Source organism: Lasiodiplodia theobromae (genome assembly GCF_012971845.1).
Source record: "Lasiodiplodia theobromae strain AM2As chromosome Unknown scaffold_2, whole genome shotgun sequence".
NCBI lineage: Eukaryota > Fungi > Ascomycota > Dothideomycetes > Botryosphaeriales > Botryosphaeriaceae > Lasiodiplodia > Lasiodiplodia theobromae.
Window position 1 is genome coordinate 521,043 of NW_023336495.1, and position 19,171 is coordinate 540,213.

Consider the following 19,171-nt stretch of genomic DNA (forward strand, 5'->3'; position numbering starts at 1 on the left):
CTCAAGTGAGACCGACGGCAATTTGGATTACGCCGGATCGCGTTTTAAAAATGGTTGGGCGAATGTGGAGAGTCTGAGCAATCCCTCACACCACTCACACCATCTCCTGTCGACACCATGAAGGCCATCGTTGCAGATCGCGGCATCATCAACAGGTTTGCGAATTTGGCGTCGGGCAAATCCATCGGACGGGGCACCAAGATAAAAGAAGTTCCAAAGCCGACCATTTCAAGCCGGGAAGTTCTGATCAAGGTTCGGGCCACCGCGATAAACCCAATCGACTACAAGTTCATCGATTTCATCGCTCCAGCAGGAAGCCTCACCGGCTGCGACTTTGCCGGTGAGGTAGTCGAGGTCGGAGCGGATGCACCAGGAGACTGGCGAGTGGGCGATCGTGCAGCTGGATTCGTGCAGGGCGGAGTCAGCAGCGACTATGGTGCATTCGCCGAGTACGTCAAAGCTGAAGCAGACCTGGTGTGGAAGGTCCCGGCGGGACTGAGCGACCAGGAAGCGGCAACTTACGGTGTGTCAGCCGTGACGGCCATGCAGGCCCTTAACCTTCATCTGGGCGTTCCTTGGGTGGACGAAATCACGGATACGAATACGGCGGAAAGGAAAGGCGCCCCAATCTTCATTTACGCCGGGTCCAGCACCGTGGGCCTGTTCGCCATCCAGATCGCAAAGAAAGCCGGCTACACAGTTGTCACCACTGCGTCGCCCCACTCCTTCGACCTGGTCAAGCGCTATGGTGCAGACGATGTTTTTAACTACCGATCGGATACGGCTATCCGCGACATCACAAAAGCCTTCCCTGACATCACGGCTGCTTTGGACTGTTTTTCTGAAGGCAGCTCGACCGATTTCTGCGCCAACGTTATCAAAAAGAGGGGCGGAAAAGTCATTACGCTCCTCGACAGTGGCAAGACGAAAGTGCCTGGTGTCGAAGTTCAGATGATAATGTCCTTCCAACTGTTGGGCCGATCTTTTGCCTGGCTCCCACCAATTGGTCCGAAATACCCGGCTTCGGAAAAAGATCGCCAGGCCCTCGCTCGTTTCTACGCTAGTCTGCCGAACCACGTCGGTGATATCAAGCCTCCGCCACTGAAGGTGCTAGACGGCAATTTTGACAGGATTACGGAAGCATTGGACCAGCTCCGAGCGGGAAAGGTGTCAGGCTCTAAGCTTGTTGTAAAATATTCTAACTGATTTTATTCTCGTTCGCCACGCTATCGCAGCTCTAGTTAGTAGATAATTCTGTTCTGCACTCAAATACCTACCTAATGACATGTCCATTGCGTATATTCTCCAGCCGTGCAGCGTACGGAAGGGTCTCTTTCGCCTATATTGCCTGCTTTGCTCTGATGGATCATGTAACACGTCAGTCTTTATTGGTACCGTGTCCCACCCAGTTTTGCATGCGACCCAAATATGCAAGTATACGTCTTGTCAGCCGTACTGAACTACTCTTATTTGCTCGTCAAATTTTTGCTCAAATTGGGGAAAATCAGCAGTGATATGATTGGAACTTGCACATCTGGGTCGCATGCAAAACTGGGTGGGATACGTTATTAAGGAATTACTACTTGACTCTCTGATTGATTATACTAAAGATCAATGAAAAGATTATATACATTAAAAATCAGGTGCGTTTCGATCACACGTGCTCTAGTAGCCGTGCTTCTTAAACTCATCTTCTGTCCAATTCCACAATTCTTCAGCCTGGCGGCGATCTCGCATCATCGAGTTTCCCTCATGCTCTTTGCCTACAGGAAAGTACATCGCACCGCTTTTGACATCGCCGCGTGGCGCAGTACTAGCCCACAGCTGGTTCAACGCCCCCGTAGCAACGTCCACAAACGCAACCTTCCCGATCAACCGGAACAGCCACGTAAACAGCGGCTGGTCGCTCGGTCCGTCCGCGATGCCCGTCTTGACGACGCCTGGGTGCAGGGCAACGGACAGAATGCTCGGATAACGCTCGGCCAGCATCTGGGTGAAGTAGATGTTGGCGAGCTTGGACTGGCCGTAGCGCCCGACGATGCCCAGGTCCGGGAGCGTAGTTTTGTTCTGGGAGAGCAGCAGCCCGGGCTTCGGGGCGGATGTGTACACGGTCGAGCTGATGTTGACGATGCGGACGTCGCTGCCAGGCTGGGCGGCCGTCTCCAGCAGGACCGGCATGAGCAGCTTGGTCAGCAGGGCCGGGCCCATGTGGTTGGTGCCGAATTGGATCTCGTAGCCGTCCTCGGTTAGCCCGGGCGGCGCGGCGAAGATGCCGGCGTTGTTCAACAGCAGATCTAGGCGCTTGTTCTCCGCGAGGAAGGCGGCGGCGGCGTGTTTGACCGACGCAAAGGATGAGAGGTCGACAGGCAGGAAGTGGACGTTGGCGTTGGGAATCTCGCGTTTGATGTCGGCGATGGCTGCCTTGGCTTTGCTCTCGCTGCGCGCGCCCATGTAGATCTTGTCGAGATTGTGTTTTGCCAGCTGCCGTATCGACTCTTTTCCCAAACCGTTGTTGCCGCCTGTCACAATGGCGACTTTTCCCGACAAATCGGGAATGTTTTTGTTGGGGTCAAAGACGACGGATCTGCGAAACAGAGGCATATTTCCGTTCTCAAGAGATTCGATTTGAGGAAGAGGTTTGTAATAAATGTAAGATGCAGGAGGACCGAGGGATACAAAGATTTCTATGCCGTGGGGATTGAAATTTATGAGAAAAATCCCCAAAGAACGCCCACAATGCTAATATATTGCGGCAGTCAAACTACTAAGTTACAGCTAACGGTTTGGAAAGAAACTGGAAGAAGGGCACAACCATGACAAAGCGAACACATACCGTTATCTCTCGGCGTGTTTATCGTGCCGCATCCGCGGGCTCGAGGTATGATTGAAGCCACTGAAAATCACGTCTTATGAAAGTCAGGGATAAACAGTCTTCCTTACGCTACTTTAGTGCGTAATATGAGCTGTTAGGTAGAGGGTAATAAAGTAAATTTGACTGGATAGTCCTGACGACTGCGGAGTATACCTTGTGCACAATAAGCTCACTAGCATACTCGGTAACGAACAACGGCAGGCATTCTAAAATAATTCCAAGTGTCCCGTTCGCGCATTTTTGACATGTGTGTGGCGGATTAGGGGTTGACGCGCTGCATCTCCTGTGCCGGTTTCCAAGGCTGCACCGCTTGCTCTTGCGCCGAAGCTTCTAGCATACGCTCGGGGCATGAACGTAGATCTGTCGGAGAGATTGTTGCTCCGCGCTCGGGAGTCGTGAGAGAAATTTGTCCCGTGTACTCACGGCCGACTTTTGGTTGGTTCACCGATTAGTGAGCACGATCCCTTTCCTCGGCCCACGTCGAACCACGCTTCGGGTTGTACCCGAACGCGAAAACCCGAGTGATTTGTAACGATTCGATCGTTCACTTCTATGCGCTTCTTGAAGCGAGCTGGTGATAGCTGTAGCGTTACTTGCTTTGTTCCCGAAATATCATAAAAGGTGCTGGCAGACACCATGTGTTGTGTTAAGATCCAACAGTTTCGTTCGTACAAGTCACACAATCACACACAATCTCATTCTCTCCGAAAATGACGTCCACTCCCCAATCGACCCTGGCCGGTAAGGTCGCAATTGTGACAGGAGGATCGCGAGGCATTGGTGCTGCGACTGCAGTTGAGCTCGCAAAGCGTGGTGCGAAGGTGAGAGCAGCCATATACGAACGAGAAAAGATGAACGTTCTGACAAATAATCCAGGTGGCTATTACCTTTGTGTCTCCCAGCAGCGAGAAGCTGGCAGATGAAGTGATCGAGAAGATCGCAAGCCTCAATAATGGATCTTCAGCCATCAAGATCCAAGCCGATGTACGCGATCTCAATTCTCCGGCCAAGGTCGTGGCCGAAACCACTGCAGCATTTGGAGACTCTATCGACATTCTTGTCAACAACGCCGGTGTGGAGTTTTCCAAGCCGCTTGGAGAGATTACTGTCGAGGGCTACACGGATGTCTTCGATGTCAACGTTCGCAGTGTTATCTTCATGACGCAGGCGGTGCTTCCACACCTCCGAGGCCCAGGCCGTATCATCAACATTGGTTCAATTCTGGGGAGGATCGGCCATCCGGGTTCAAGCGTCTATTCCGCCACTAAAGTTGCGCTCGAAGGTCTGACCAGAGGCTGGGCTTCAGAGCTTGGTGCGGCTGGACACACGGTCAATGTCGTCGCCCCTGCTCTTACGGAGACGGATATGATGGCTCGTGCAACCAAGGGAGCCGGCTCTGATCAGGCCATCCAGATGCAGCGTATGATGACTCCTCTGGAACACAGACTGGGCAAGGCGGAGGACATTGCACTTTCTGTGGCAGTGCTGGCGGAGCCGTCAAGCAGGTGGATCACTGGGCAGACTATTCAAGCTGGCGGAGGCATTTACATGGCATAAATCATTGTAGCCTTGGTTGTTGAATCTACGTCATAGGGGTGGGTACGTCTTTCAATAGTAGCCAATATATCTAGCACATACCGTTGGGATAGCCTCTAAACCTCAGACCACATGACCTTCTTGCACTTCAGAACCTAGTCTAATATTCGTGGTTTTGCGATTGAATGCAACACTTCAGTCAGCTGAAGATCCGCTCTAGATGCAGATGTGGATTTAGCAAAATGGTTAGGCGTTTCCAGACCCCAGCATCAAACCCCCGCCTGCGAACCCACAAGCGAAGACGTGGGCATAATTCGATACTAACTACACCGTAGCAAACGCGAGGAATATGGACGTAGCCCGTATGAGAACAGCCAGGTCTGAGCTTTAAAGTGTCTTTGGAATCCATGGTGAGCCCATTTCTTCAGCCAGAGGAAGAGGTCATTTCAACGGCATGCTATGGAGCCCCCCGTCCAGTGACCATCTACACATAGCTCCAAAGCATCACTAATCAGTATTTCGGATCCGGCACTCGCGTTCCTCCGCGAAGCTGACCAATTTGCGGACGGAATCCGGGGACAAGTCTGCAAGATAGGTAGACTCACCGCTACTCTCCTGCCTGTTTATCGTCCCTTTCCTTCCGTAGCCCCTCCGCTACTAGGGTCTTTCGCAGGAGCTTAGCCATTACTATAGTTGTAAGAAAGTACTTAAAGTTTAATTTCGTTGAAGTTCTGCTGCGGTTGAAAAATGGTAGATTTTAGTGAAGAAGTTGGGTTTGGCCGACGATTGTTGGGTTTGGCCGGTGATAGTTTGGTTTGGGATTTTTTACGAAAAAAGAGTTGGGTTTGGTAATTGCCCCAAGCAAATACGGCATGGACTGGAAGCTTCGACTGGTATGCAACTCTTCTCGTCCTCGCGCTACGTTCACAGTTCAGTATTGTCTAACTGGGAGAAAAGGCGCAAGCATGAGAAGTTCATCAACAGCTTTTCACACTATAAGCTCGACATGACCGATGGTGATAACAAAGTGTATTCCATCCATTTCGTGACCATCTTCTAAACCAACCCGTTAGCCGTGCCTATTGCATTCTTCCATGACTGGCTGGGCGGCTTTCTAGAATTTCTGCGCATACTGTCTCGTTTCAAGGAGCGATGCCCTACTGCGGACGAGCTTCCATACCACGTTATCATACCCTCCCTCCCGGGTTACGCATTCTCCGCCGGCCCGCCGGAGGACAAGGGCTGGGCGTACAGGGATAGCACCTGTGTCATGAACAAGCTCCTCTGCGATCTGGGGTTCGACAAGAGCGGATACATGGTCCGAGGCGGTGACATGTCACATCGGCAGCGTGATCAGCCGCACGCTGGTTACCACGTATCTGGAGTGCAACGCTATTCATATCAACTTCAACCCAATGCTGAAGCCTGACGGGGTTGTTGGCTCCGCTGTTAACGGTGCCGAGCTCAGGCGGCTTGAACGCTTGAACGCTTGAACGCGGCGATCGCTTCTTTGCGACCGGCTACGCGTACGCTCTCGAGCACGCCATCCGCCCCGCCACCATTGGGCTCGCGTGGATCGCCGAGATGTTCTTGGAGTAGACGGACAACGAAATTGCCGCTAGACACGATCCTTTCGTGCGTGTCTCTGTACTGGTTGACTGACACATTCCCCACCAGCGTCTATCCGTATCGAGAGCTCTTCGCCCCGGAGGCAGAGCTCCGTTGCCAATTTTGCGAGAAGCCCGCGGGATATTGCTAGTTCCAGATGGATCTGGCGCCAATACCCAAGGCATGGGTTGAGACAACAGCGAATGCGGTTTGGTATAGGCAGCATGATGATGGTCGGCATTTTGCGGCTTCTCCAAAGCCGCAAGATCTGCTGGCTGATGTTGAGGAATTTGTCAAGTTGGCCTTGATAGTGTAAGAGATTTTTAAAAGATTGGGGGACTGGTTGAGAGTGCTCAAGCTGGGATAGATATCCGGTCTCTTTAAGATACAATCGAATTGAATCGAATTTACAATCATAAACTCCTTTGTCACATCGATCCATTTGCTTTCCATTTCTCAGGATTTTTCAATGCACCCATAGCATTTAGACAAGCGGTTAGCTAAGCTGGCGTAATGCTAGGTTCTTTGTAAGATCTTCTCATCTAATAGCGTTTTGTGTTTTTCTACATAAAATCTCAAGTAGCTAGGCATAACTGAAACTGAGGCACCACTACAACCGTATCGGCTGCAAAAATTGGGTGCGGAGCAATTCGCATCTCTAGCGGGTCCTTTATAGCCTTGGCGTCCGAGACGGGTGAACATTGCCCCGTCCAGGAGAGGTGACAGGCGAGGAGCCCGTTGGGATCCTTTCGGCAAGCTAATAACCGCACATGCTGGGGTGCGGATAACTGTTGGGGATTACAAATCTAATGGAAATTGTGATTTCACAAATGCATTGACGAGTCTCGGCTCAAGCGGGCCACAGTGCAGTCCACACTAAATCGACTCGCCTTAGTAGCGATACCCTTGACATTAAGAATTTGTAAGACGTCCTATCTTCTTCACAGTCTAAGAGAGAAGAGAAAAGAAACGCCGTTTGAGCATAATCTTAACGTCTATCTACCCTTCCACGCTGATTCAAGAAGCTCCCTTACCGTGTAAGCCTTAATGTGAGGGAAGACATCGTTGAGTCTTTTCTTAGGCTGCAGATTAAAGAGCCCCTCGTGGAACCATATCCCAAACACAGAAAAGATAGACTGGATCTCTTCCTTGGGCATGTGTTCGTACAGCGACAGATGAGAGGGAAGCTCAGTCACCTTTCCAGACCGAAGAAGGTCGAGAGAGTCGTAAGTGACCTTGAACTTCGTGCCTATAGCCGACAATATTAGCTGAGCCAGTTAGTAGGCAGTGTAGTACATACCCTTCACGTCTTCTGCGATCCGCACAAATTCGTTCCAGGTAACAGTCTCGCCAATGACGTAACTCTCCCGATCCCATTTAGGAAGTTCAAGACTGGCCGCGACAAATTCTGCGACGTCGAACGTGTGCGTGAACGTCACTGGCGTGTCTCCTGTGCCCGGGATTGCGGCTACGTTATGCTCAATGTCGACGGCGATGATGTTCGGAAGCTGATATGTCTTCACATGCGGGTGGCCCCAGAAGTCCAGAAAGTAACCCACGTAGAAGAGGGTGTACTCCAGCGAGCTCTTCTCGAGCGCCTCCAGCGCTTCTAGCTTGGCTAATCCGATGGGGAAATTCTTCAGCTGGCTAGAGCGCAACGTCGTCAATTGACCATCAAAGTCTGAGAACATAGGCCCGATATGGTGGTGTGGACTCACTCTTTCGTGTAGGGGATACCCCAGATACTGGGAATAAACCTTCTGGTGTACTGAGATGCTTCGGAGGCATGGATGAGATTTGTTTGAGGCGCGCCGGTGGTTGTCAGGAAGAGCGTCGAAATCACTGTGTCGATCTTGTTTTCAATGAGGACCTTGGTTAAGTTCTCAACATTGTCGTAATCGACCGGGATGACTTCGCAGCCAGATTCAGACTCGACTTTGAGATTTTCCTACTAAAATCAGAAGGCTGTTTAGGAACCGATGCAGGGGAATACTACCGTTCTGCTCAGGATCTTCACATCATGCTTGCCCTGACGCTGGATTGTCTCGGCTATGGCGCGGCCAATGCCTCGGGTGCCCCCTGCAACTGCGATGGCAACCATGGTTGCGAGTGTGCGTTATGTCGGGAAGTTATCTTGAGTTCACTCTCTTACTGAGGAATTCACCGTTCATAAACTAATAAGACAGGACAAGCGGTTCAAAGTCGTGAGTAGATAACGCGGACTGATCAGTATTCATGGGATATCAAATTCCGAATACGATGCTGCGCTAACCAGCCGTCCTCTCGCCACATTTCGTGAGTTGGGCAATAGGTTTAGTCCGACAGGTGCCCCTCGTTTAGTTTGTGTATCTACTCAGGCAATAGTGGGCTTAATCAGCAGCGGACGATTGACGGACGAGTATTCGCGATGGCGGCCGTGTGTAGTACGCACATATAGATTCCTTGGCGCCCGTTCTTGCTTCTCCTGGTCTTTAAATTTGTCATCAGTCGATGAATAGGAGATGACCTGACCACTTTTCACGGACCTACTGTTCCTCCGACCCCGTCTTGACACGGGATGATCTCTCCGTTGTTGTTCAACCACCGTCACCGGATAGATTGACTGAAGATTCCCCGTTCTTTATCCCACTTATTTATCTTTCAAATTCAATTGTCCTTGAAGCAAGGAATGTAAAGCATCAACCTATCACCTTTCCACTCTACACAATGGTCAACGTCGCAATTGCTGGAGGCACTGGTGGTGTCGGACGTGCCATCGTCGAAGCGATCAAGGATGACCCGAGGCATGCAGCCGTTATACTGTCTCGAAAGGTAAGCAATCGCCCGGTGTCTGCAGGGTTTCGACTGGGCTGATAAAGAGCGCAAAAAGATCCCGGCTGGGAATGATCTGGGCCTGCCGATTATCGAGGTGAACTACGAGAGTGTAGATGACCTGGCCGAGGTCCTGGAGAGTCACCAAATCCACACCGTCATCTCGGCGCTCGCCCTCCATATCCATGGCGTCGGGACAGCCCAGAGGAACCTCATCAAGGCAGCCGACAAGTCCTTGGCGACGAAGCGATTCGTCGTCAGCGCGTGGGCCGTGCGTCCTTCTGAAGAGTGAGTGGTGTTAGATCCCCAGCGGCGTGATGTGGGCTGACAAGCCTAGATTCTTGAACATGCTCCCTCACGGTTATCAGCATGTGGCTTCCTACGCAGAGCTGGAGAAGACTAGCCTCGAGTGGACGGCCTTCAACAATGGATGGTTCTTGGAGTACTTCGGTATGCCCCACGTAAAGACGTACATACCGCAAACAACATTCGTGGTCGACATGGCCAACAAGAGGGCTGCGATTCCCGGGACCGGCAAGGAGTTGATGACCTTCACGTACTCGCTCGATGTCGCAAAGTTCGTGGTTGCCGCGCTCGACCTTGAAAAATGGGACCGGGATACTATCGTCATCGGCGACAAAATGACATGGGAGCAGTTCGTGCAACTGGCAGAGGAGGCCCGAGGTACGCTTTCAGAGGTTATTGACTGTCGCCCAGCAACTACTAACAGCGATACGCAGGTGAGAAATTCACTGTCACTTATGACAGCGTGAACAAGCTTGAGAAGGGTGAAATTACCGAATTGCCGGGCCAAGTTGCTGCCTACTCGTATTTCCCGAAGGAGTGGGTCCAGAAGTTGTTCTCGGTGTTTGGCTTGTGGGTAACGAGGGGTGTTTTTGACCTTCCCACGGAAAACGCTTTGAATAAGAGGTTCCCCGGCATCAAAGTCACGACCGTTAAGGAGATGCTAGACCAGGCGTGGAAAGGAAAATAGATAGGTCTGACAACAGTAGGATCGTATCCAGACAGTTTCGTTGATATGTAGGAAGATGAACTTGTTGGCATTGGCCAACACTTGACAACGCTCTGTTCCCGCCGCTATGTGCATAGGTCAACCCCTGCAACCTTGCACAATCGCCAGTCCTTCTTCGTGGCCGTCTCGAATTCGTCCACGTTGAGCACATCAACACCTACTTCTAGCATCTGCTCCCACACCCTATTTCTCGTCCCTATCGGCCATGACGGCGTGCCCCAGATCCTTGAAACCAAGCCCTTCTCCTTCGCGAGACCCGTCGCATGTTCCAATTTATTCATCTGGGCACCGTTCAGGCTACGTCCCAGCCCAACCTTCCCTACCAGCGCTCCTAGTGAAGCGCTTGTATAATACGAGTTTGACGCGTTATAGCGGCTGTCGGTGGCGAGCTTTTCCAAGGGCGCATCATAGAACACATCTCTGTAGGGCGATGCGATAACATCCTCGAATCGCGCATCGCCCGTCACAACGATCGTCAGAGGTCTGGTGATCCGTCTATTCTGCTCACGGTCCCAGTGAGTCAGCCAGCCGAACTCTCGGAAGGTGACCAGGTGGATTTGTAGCGCCCGCCAGACTGCGGACGGGTCCGTGGAGGACTTGAAGTCGAGAAGGAGGACGAGAGTCGTGGATGGGGAAGACTCGAAGATGCCGCTGGTGGACCCGTCGTCGGGCGAGGTCCGCTCGTAGAACATGCGAAAGAGCGGGGCTAGATAAAGACTGTCCAGCGTGCGGTCGACCGTCAGCTCGTCTCGGACATGGCCAACCTGTAGTTCTATGTTCACGATCTTCTCCCCAAACTCCACGCGGTCCTCGGCCGGCGGCAGTGGGAGCCAAATGTCGGCTTCGACGCTGGCACAGCCGTACGCGAGAGCGTCGAAGAGCGGAACCTTGCGCCAGTAATCATTGTGCGAGTGGCAAGGGAGAGGCTTGACCTCGGAGTTGCGGTTGCGATCGGAGAAAAATTCGATAAGAGGCACCGCGTCGGATGGTTGTTGCCAAAGGGAGGAGATTGAGGAATAATCACTCGGTTGGGGGGATATCCTCAAAAGGCTCTTGATCTTGACATATGCGATCAACAGCCACAGCCTAGAGCTTATCAGCACGAAGAATTCTCCGCCTTTATCTGAGCTGGGGAAACTTACAGAACACTAACTACGGAGGCAGCGAGAATGAAAAGCACTGGTCTGGCTAGCCAACATCGCTTCCTTGGTTTTGAGTCCGTCAGCCAGGCTAGTCCGCTTTCTGATGAAGACTGTTCGGAGTTTCCGAGTTCTCTGGTACTAAGATGCCTCATATAGATGTTTGTCGAAGGTAGAATGCTCATTGTGAATGACTCTAGAGAATAATGCGCTATCGAGAAGAATGGGGGTAATCGAATTTCAGGCACCTTTATGGGAATGTGGAGCTTCGAGCATGCACAGACTGAGCACGTATTATTTTGGTGAGGCCCATGCGTGCCCACTGGGCTAGGCGCCCAGTAGCCTAGCTATTCAAGGATGGACTCGTGCGTGATCACTAATCGAGACTGATTGAACCAAGCTATCTTAAGTACGACTCATGAAACATTGTTCACTAGCCGTTCCTAGCAGCTCGAATTATTCCTATTCGTCCCTGTTAGTTTTCCTTTTGCTTCCGTGCAGAAGATTTCTCGGGCTATTTAGCATTTCACTTCTCAAAGTCCAGGCAAAAGAATACAGCTGCAAAGAGGCCTTAAGTACCAGTAATGATACTAGTCCATGATACCAAGCTTATTGTATAACTGGGTCGACAATACATAGCAGGAAGCCATTCGAATTTTAAGTCTATCAAGTCTCGTAACAACTGCGTTCTATATCTACTGCGTAGCTATTGGAAGAGCAAATCACTCGATTAGTATTAAATCTACATATAGTACATCTGGCTAGCCAACTCCTTTGCGCCGTTTCAAAAAAGAAAATGCTCATCTCCGTCCCTCCCAAACCTCCAGCGACGTCCGCAGCGGCGCCGCGGGCCTCGCATCTCCTCCACCCCACCCCGGCGCCCCCCACCCTCTCTGCCCTCTCTCTCTCTCTCTCTCTCTCTCTCTCTCTCTCTCCCCTCAGTCAACACGCCACTACAGCTCGCCGCGCTCTTTCACACCGACGCGCCATCCCCGCCCCCTTGCTGCCCCAACTTCCCGTTACCCCCATCCACATCCTCCAGCGCAACTTCCTCCAACTGCGCCGGCAGCGGCGGCGGCGCCTTCAGCCTCGGATGCGCCAGATCCTCCATATCTATCACGCCGAGCTGATCGCCGCGCTTGGTGACGGGGACGCCCTCGTCGCAGTGGCGCCACGAGCCGAAGCCGGCTTCCTCGTGCGCGAGCCGCTGCAGTTGGAGGGTGTCGTTGACGTTCCACTCGATGCGGGAGTAGGTGTGTTTCTGCTGGTTGTGGTGGCGGCGGCGGCGGCGGCGGCGGCGGCGCTGCTGGACGCAAGCGGTGAGAGGCTCGAGGAGCCAGGAGAGGAGGATGATGAGGCCGCCCACGGCGAAGATGATGGTCAGGCCGAGGATGGAGAAGTTGGTGTAGGCGGTGCTGCGGACGAGCTGGGGTGCTGTAAGTGTTTGTCTTTTTCTGGGGGAAGGTGAAGGGGAGGAGGTTGTTGTGAAATATTCGTACCTGGCTGTGACATGACTGTGCGCGATAATCTTCGTCGGGCGGCGGGTACAGCATCTCACGCAGGGTAGGATCCGACGAGCCCGTCGTCGTATCGACGAACCGCTGTTGAATTCTGGCCAACGATATGTTGTGCCACTTCTGAACGTCCAACTGCCACTGGTCGTCCGCGATCTTGCCTTGCAAGCCCCATCCGTTTCCCGAGTGCGAATCCAACGACCCCGCCTTCACCATCGAAGTGATCATCATAGTGCGAGTATCCAAGCTGATCGGGATATTCGCGAACCATCCTGCTATGTGGAACTCGGAATAGTCTGGCCAGAGCATCGAAAAGTTGACGTTGTCCACGGACCCGAAGAGCGGCGTGCAGTTCTCCCCGTCGGGCAGGGATGGGTTGCAGTATTGATGCTGCTCTGCACAGCCCAAAGGAGATGCGGCTTCGTCGCTTTGATAAAGCGGGACGGTGGTCCATTTGGAATCTTCGTCGGGAACGGGGGTGTTGGCCGAGTACCATATGTCGCTCGAGTTGCCAACGAATGGATAACGGTTGGTGGACAGGAAAACGATGAAAACTTCGGAATCCGGTCGGCGCAGTTCTTCGATCGGCTCCCATCCCCACAGACTGCCCTTAATCCAGCTCCCATTGAGAGTCGTGGCACCTATCGTTCTGTATGTAAACGCTGTTAGCGATAGTTCTTGGAGGGATGGGGGGGTTCTCGACTGACGTAACAGTAAAACCCGGCTCTTCTTGCAAAAAGTTCTTCCACCATTTTCCGATTGGGTGTCTATGCGTATAGTTGTGTAACACGGTGTTCCCGTAGAAATAAAACATTTCATCGTCTTGCCGTACAGCGCTGGCGTTGATGTCGCTCAATTTAGCTTGGTATCCCTCCGTGACTAATGGAGCACAATGCAGCACACGCCGGTACGAAAACCGCCCGGTTTTCTTCAGATTTATGCCAAAATCGTCTCGGGTATCGAGATATCCGGTATCGAGCAGAATGTTGGAGTCCTGGGTCTTGCAGATCTTGGGGTCGAACGGGCAAGCTGCGGTCTGATTGACCTTCGTGGGGATGCTGCTTCTCACGAAGTTTCCACACGCACCGCTGCTGTTGCCGGAGTAGCACTGCTGCACATACTCGGTGCTCGCGGACAGGGCGCTCGATATAGGCGGGAGGTAGAAGACGAGTTCAGCAGCCCCGCTCCCCGCCGTGAACTCAAGCATGCTGCAGCCACCTCTGCCCGCGAGAAGCACCTCGTTGCCGGTGATACTCGAGATCCGAGACGAGTATGTACTGGCGACAGCGAAGACTGCTAGCGTGACCCATGCGAATGTGAATGGTGGGAGCATTTGACGGTAGGGGCTTTCTGCGGTCTTGCGCCATGCGAGAAGAATCCAGAGAAAGGACCAAAGGCCGGTCGCTCCATTTGCTGCATTACGCAACACCGCTTGCCGCTGATGGTATAGCCCATCGCAAGATCTGTCGGTTGAGTAGAGACGGTGGATGATGAAGCAGCCGATTCTCCAAAAGCTGGTACCAACGACTGTTACAAAGAGAGATACAAATGCGATGAGTAAGCTCCCGTCACGATGTGTTGTGGTTAACGTCAGGCCAAGAACACTCCCATGGGCCCAATTTGTCCAGGTCCCCGTGTAGATGCTGGCGTCATATGGACCCAGTGAGGCCATGACGTATTCAATGCGAATATGGTCAAGATCGAAGTACCCTTATTCAAGGTGCAGGAGAAGTATGTAGTAGTCAAGTTGTGAGGGTCGAGGCCGAGACCATGAGGCTTGAGTGGGGGATCATCCGAGCGCCACAAAAAATTGAAGAAATTACGAATCTACGGTCTATATAAGTTGTTCGGAATTCTACCCCAGATTCAGCAGCACTGTAGCCCCCACACGGCCTCATTGCCTACTTTGTATTCTTGTTAGCCTTATCAATCTTGTATAAAGACGCAGCAGCAGTCGAAATTGTTGCAACGACGATGAGCCGTCACGATCCGCAGCGTTTCTTGATCGGCCCGAGATAATTTGCTCGGCAAGACGGAAACAATATGAATTCTGTCTATGTTGGGCATCAAAGCTGGTTCGCATAGAATCCAGTGGATGGAACTCCCTCGTTATGATGCTCAAACGTAGAACATCATTCGACACAAGCAGGTTGGTCTTGACAATAGGCATCAGGATGATCTTTTTCTATTACGAAAATCACGTGTATCGGTAGAAGTAATGATATTCACAGGAATGCTATATTAGGACATTGTGTCTCCACTAAAGTGCGGCACTTCTTGCATGTGGGGGCCAAAATATCGCCTGATATCATGGCTTCAACTTTTCGTTTACAGGACGCATGTTGGTATAGAGTGCTTGATCGTCAGTAAACCGCTTAGGTAAAAATAGAATTTAATTCAGGAAGTGACCTTTGTGACAAATTGGCAAGCAGGTCGGCCGAAAAAATAGCATGAATCGCTGGATACCCAATCAGCTCTTACCCACACAGCATAAGCCTACACCACACCCCAATAAGTGAGAAAGAAACGAGACTGGGGTAGTAAGACAGCCGCTGTACACAGATCGACAATGAAGAGCAACAGTTACAACCTCTCAGATCAGTTGCAACACATCAACGGCTCACAAACATTCCCACACGCCAACCGACACCCCGCCAACCCCGCTCCCTGCGTCGCCATAGTCCGCTGCCTCAGCCCTGCCGTCCTCGCCGCCGTCGAACTTCCCCCCACCACCACCTCTCCCTCCTCCGCTCCCACCTCAACAACCTGCTGTTCTCCTTGTCCCCCCTCCCCGCCCTTTCCAACCCCCTGCTCTCCCCCTCCGCTCACCACCATCTGCGACTGCGGCGGCACGACCAACTCCGGCTGCAGCGTCGCCGAGTGTATACCGTACGCATGCAGGCACTCGGCGACCGTCTGCGCCTTCTGCATGAAGGCGGCGAGGGACGTGTCTTCGCTGACGACGACGTGGGCGGAGGCGATGGCCTTTTTCTGGTCGAGGCGCCAGATGTGGAGTTCGTGGATGGAGTGGATGTTTGGGATCTATTTTGAAATCAGCTCTGCGTCCGGCGGGGGAAAGGGGGCAGGGGCTGGTAGGAGGGGTGGTTCAACGTACGGATTCGAGGTCGTGCTTGACGTCGTCGATGCGGACGCCCGGGGGCGCGCTTTGGAGGAGGATGGTGCCGCTGCGTTTTGCTGTAGAAGTGCGCGTTAGGTAGTGCCGTTTGAGCAGGTGGAGGAATTGGGGGGGGATAGGGAACAGGGACGGACTGAGCGGTATGGCAGAGGCGAGGATCATGATGGCGATGAGGGTGCTGAGCGCCGGGTCGGCGTAGAAGCGCATGTCGGACTTGACGAGCCAGATGATCAGCGCGGCGACGATGACGGCGATGTTGTTGAAGGCGTCGCCCAGGACGTGGATGACGACGCCCATGATTCCGAGGTCGTAGCCCGGTGGCTTCAGCTCTGCTGTGAGGTGGAGGTGCTCGGCGTGGTCGTGGCCCTCCTGAGATATGGGAGCGGAATAGTTAGCGAGAGGCGAAGTGGAGTGCTTTGGTGCTGAACTTACCGGTAGTTCCATAGCGTCGGCCTGCTCACCGGAGACGTCGTGGCTGTGAGCATGTCCGCCGTGACCGTGGTCATGGTCGTGTTCTTGATGTTGGCATTTGTCAGTGCTGCACGAACGATATTGTGTTGGAGTAAGCATACCGTGAAGGAAAGCGGCAGTGATGATATTCAAAGTTAAGCCAACACAGCCGATTATCAAGACAATCATGGGGTTGTTGATGTCTGGAAAAGATTAGTTCATGTGACAACATGGCGTAGATACAGGGATCGCCTACGTTCAAGTGATATGAACCGCTCGATAGACTGCAGGAATATGCTCACGCCGAGCGCGAGCAGGAACACGCCGTTGAAGAAGGCACCCAGTAACTGAGCTCGCGCCCAGCCGAAGGAGAAGCCTTGCGGGGATTGCCCGCGCTCGGTAGCCTGCCGGAAACGGTTAGTTTAGTGTGTGGTAAGCAAAAGCGGCAGAGGGCTTGGCTGTGTAGCTTACTTGGACGGCAACGAGCGCTACGATGAACCCAATGAGATCGTTCATCTGATTTCCTACGTCAATACTTACTACCCAGAGAGTTTTATTCCGCGAAAGATACTAACATAATGGAAGGCATCGGCTACGAGTGCTAATGATCTGGTGTAAAAGCCGGCTATGGGAGAAGATCGTCAGCGCTACGAAACGATAGGACGCAAGTGAAACAGACCAGAGATCTCAGCAACGAAAAAGGTGAACGAGATGGCTATCGTCAGCGACAGCCGCTGCTTGCGGGTCAGAGATTTGAACATTGCGAAGACCGTACACGTTCGAGAAGAAGCAGCTGCAGTACGCCAAGGAGGACGAGCAAGGAGGACGGGTGGCTGCAGTGAAGTCTCCGATGCTTGTATTTGTATTTGCGCCAACACCTGCCACTTCACTCTAAATACCCGACGCGCTAGATATGCACAAGTAGGGGCTTAATAGCCGTTATTGGGTGCTGTCATGGGTGCAGCTCCGCGTCATTCGAAACATGTCATGTTGCATGTATCCCGAACTCCGGGCTCCGAACGCCGACGTCAAATGCATTCTGCATCTACTCGCTCCGGAAGGTTCTCCGAATAATGCGGTGTGATTGCGGTGAGCAACAAATCAGCAGATCGGACGAGATGATTGAGGTGGACATGATACGCGCAGGGGGGCATTATTTCCCCCAGTGCTCTGAAGCTTTGTTGGATTTGTATTTACCCCGGATGTGAAACCATCTTCAAGAATGCCGAGTAATGACAACGATGTAGGAGTCCCTCAAACCAGGTTATTTAAGATTTCTGTTGTGTTCCCATATTGATTGGTTAAGCTAGATCCATAGCGCAACCAGTGCAACCACACTCTGCACCCATTCACATGATCCCTACGTCATTTGTCGTGCGGTAAATTTAAGCTAGGGAGAAAGCACTTTATCTTTCACATGTGCCATGTAGATACAATTATCAAAATCACTTTACACATCACCATTCAAGCGCCTCAGCTAATCCCGGCCTTGCCCGCTCACCACCCCTTCCACGGCACCCACACATCCCTAACCACATCCTCCCCATCCACAACAAAATAATACGGATACGCCGCCGCCGTAATACACGCATGCTGAATCCATAACCACACCTTCTCCCCGACCTCAAACACCTCCTCGACCTCCTTCCCTTCGCCCTTCCCCTTCTCCCTCACCAAAATCCCATGCTCCTGACTCAACCTCCCCACATTCCACTCCTTCCGCCCGACCACCCTCCCAAACCCAGGCAACGGGCCCGGCTCCCTCGCCAACGCGATGACGCCCGCATTCACCAGCGCCTCGTCGCGCTCGGGATACACCGAACACACCTCCGCCAGCACGCGCACCGCCTGATCCCCTTCCTCCACGCACCCCGTGCCGAGCTGCTGCAGGTCGTTCGCCGGGAAGTTCCCGGCATGCAACTCCAACGCCAAATTCTGCTGCTCGAGCTCCGCCTTCAGCGACGCGACGACGTGCGCGGTGGGCGTCGAGCCGAAACTCACGACGGCTTTGTCGTCCGCCGGGCGCGACGCGGGAGAGAGGAGTTTGGCCGCCTCGACCGCGGCGCCGACCTCATCCCGCAGCACGGCGGCCGCGGCGTCCGCCGTGCGCGACGCGTACGCGTGGCCGGCGTGGCAGTAGAAGCCGTGGATGCGGACGGCCGGCGATGCTTCGGCGGCGGCAACGAGGGTGCGGAGGGTGGGCGAGGCGAGGGGGATGCCGGCGCGGTGGGTGCCCATGTCGATTTTGATGAAGCAGGACCAGACGGGTGCGGGGGTCCCGGCTGTGGCCTGGGCGGCGGCGAAGGCTTCCAGGTGGGTGATTTGCGAGGGGTGGTCGAGCATCAACAGGATTTTGAGGGAGGTGGAGAGGGTGGTGAGTTCCGGGAGGGCGGCGGGGCGGATGGGGAGGCCGTAGAGGACCTGCGGGTTTACGTGTTAGTGCGTGGGGGGCTTGGTGGGGGAGGAGAGGGGAGGAAGAAGGACGTACGTCGTCTAGGAGGCCTTCTTTTGCTAGAGGGAGGAGGCCGCGGATTTCTCTGAGGGTGGAGGCGACGGCGCCGCGAGACACGTCGCCGAGCATTAGTCTCGTGACTTCTTCGGACTGCGTGGTGTTTTTTCTCGTCAGCGGCGTCGACTCTTCAAGACTACCAGGGTCCTGCGGTAGCTGGTGACCGACGCACCTTCAGCGTCTTGACATGAGGCCTGAAGCCGATACCCAAGCTCTTGACATCATCGTGCAGTCTCTTGCAGTTCTTCTCGATGACGGGCTTGCTGAGGACGAGAGACGGGGTGGGCAGCTCAAGGGCCGGGCGGCCGATGAAGCTCTTGAGGTAGTCTTGGGAGACGTCGACCATGGCTGTAGACTTGTGTAGTTGTCTTCCTTTGTCCGGGGTGCTTGGCCGTATTTAACAGGTGGGGTCGGGAAGCGATGCCGCAAGTGCGGGACACGTTCGGGATCGCAGGGTACCCGAACTGTGATGATAGTCGTGGCCGCGTGGGGTGCCATTTCGCGCCGGCGGCATTGGCCATCTTCGGCCCGGCAGAGCGTCTCTGTAAACCTGCGCCCATCAT

At 53.4% G+C, this 19,171-nt stretch overlaps 8 protein-coding genes across 8 annotated transcripts; 3 read left to right on the forward strand and 5 right to left on the reverse strand.

The window, feature by feature from the left end:
* Positions 1–117: 117 nt before the first annotated feature.
* Positions 118–1,206, forward strand: LTHEOB_686 (ToxD-like zinc binding oxidoreductase; the record flags this gene model as incomplete). The annotated part of the gene is made up of 1 exon (XM_035516161.1): positions 118–1,206. One exon carries the CDS (start codon positions 118–120, stop codon positions 1,204–1,206), a length of 1,089 nt encoding a protein of 362 aa, XP_035369445.1.
* Positions 1,207–1,665: 459 nt separating this feature from the next.
* Positions 1,666–2,601, reverse strand: LTHEOB_687 (Short-chain dehydrogenase/reductase SDR; the record flags this gene model as incomplete). The annotated part of the gene is made up of 1 exon (XM_035516172.1): positions 1,666–2,601. The coding sequence occupies one exon, from the start codon at positions 2,599–2,601 to the stop codon at positions 1,666–1,668; it is 936 nt and encodes a 311-aa protein (XP_035369446.1).
* Positions 2,602–3,582: 981 nt separating this feature from the next.
* Positions 3,583–4,429, forward strand: LTHEOB_688 (Short-chain dehydrogenase/reductase SDR; the record flags this gene model as incomplete). Its single annotated transcript, XM_035516183.1, has 3 exons — positions 3,583–3,613; positions 3,668–3,693; positions 3,749–4,429. The coding sequence occupies 3 exons, from the start codon at positions 3,583–3,585 to the stop codon at positions 4,427–4,429; spliced, it is 738 nt and encodes a 245-aa protein (XP_035369447.1).
* Positions 4,430–7,011: 2,582 nt separating this feature from the next.
* LTHEOB_689 (NmrA-like family protein) lies at positions 7,012–8,117 on the reverse strand (the record flags this gene model as incomplete). Its single annotated transcript, XM_035516194.1, has 4 exons — positions 7,012–7,265; positions 7,317–7,663; positions 7,735–7,964; positions 8,013–8,117. 4 exons carry the CDS (start codon positions 8,115–8,117, stop codon positions 7,012–7,014), a joined length of 936 nt encoding a protein of 311 aa, XP_035369448.1.
* A 605-nt stretch (positions 8,118–8,722) lies between these two features.
* LTHEOB_690 (Pyridoxal-phosphate dependent enzyme) lies at positions 8,723–9,821 on the forward strand (the record flags this gene model as incomplete). The annotated part of the gene is made up of 4 exons (XM_035516206.1): positions 8,723–8,827; positions 8,886–9,115; positions 9,165–9,511; positions 9,568–9,821. 4 exons carry the CDS (start codon positions 8,723–8,725, stop codon positions 9,819–9,821), a joined length of 936 nt encoding a protein of 311 aa, XP_035369449.1.
* Positions 9,822–9,925: 104 nt separating this feature from the next.
* On the reverse strand, positions 9,926–13,846 carry LTHEOB_691 (Cation diffusion facilitator family metal ion; the record flags this gene model as incomplete). The annotated part of the gene is made up of 5 exons (XM_035516217.1): positions 9,926–10,946; positions 11,003–11,012; positions 12,023–12,425; positions 12,499–13,162; positions 13,221–13,846. 5 exons carry the CDS (start codon positions 13,844–13,846, stop codon positions 9,926–9,928), a joined length of 2,724 nt encoding a protein of 907 aa, XP_035369450.1.
* A 1,265-nt stretch (positions 13,847–15,111) lies between these two features.
* LTHEOB_692 (Cation diffusion facilitator 1 protein) lies at positions 15,112–16,860 on the reverse strand (the record flags this gene model as incomplete). The annotated part of the gene is made up of 8 exons (XM_035516228.1): positions 15,112–15,555; positions 15,629–16,018; positions 16,082–16,164; positions 16,222–16,302; positions 16,356–16,503; positions 16,571–16,615; positions 16,675–16,724; positions 16,779–16,860. The coding sequence occupies 8 exons, from the start codon at positions 16,858–16,860 to the stop codon at positions 15,112–15,114; spliced, it is 1,323 nt and encodes a 440-aa protein (XP_035369451.1).
* Positions 16,861–17,596: 736 nt separating this feature from the next.
* On the reverse strand, positions 17,597–18,954 carry LTHEOB_693 (Alanine racemase; the record flags this gene model as incomplete). The annotated part of the gene is made up of 3 exons (XM_035516239.1): positions 17,597–18,520; positions 18,588–18,701; positions 18,781–18,954. The coding sequence occupies 3 exons, from the start codon at positions 18,952–18,954 to the stop codon at positions 17,597–17,599; spliced, it is 1,212 nt and encodes a 403-aa protein (XP_035369452.1).
* Positions 18,955–19,171: the final 217 nt, after the last annotated feature.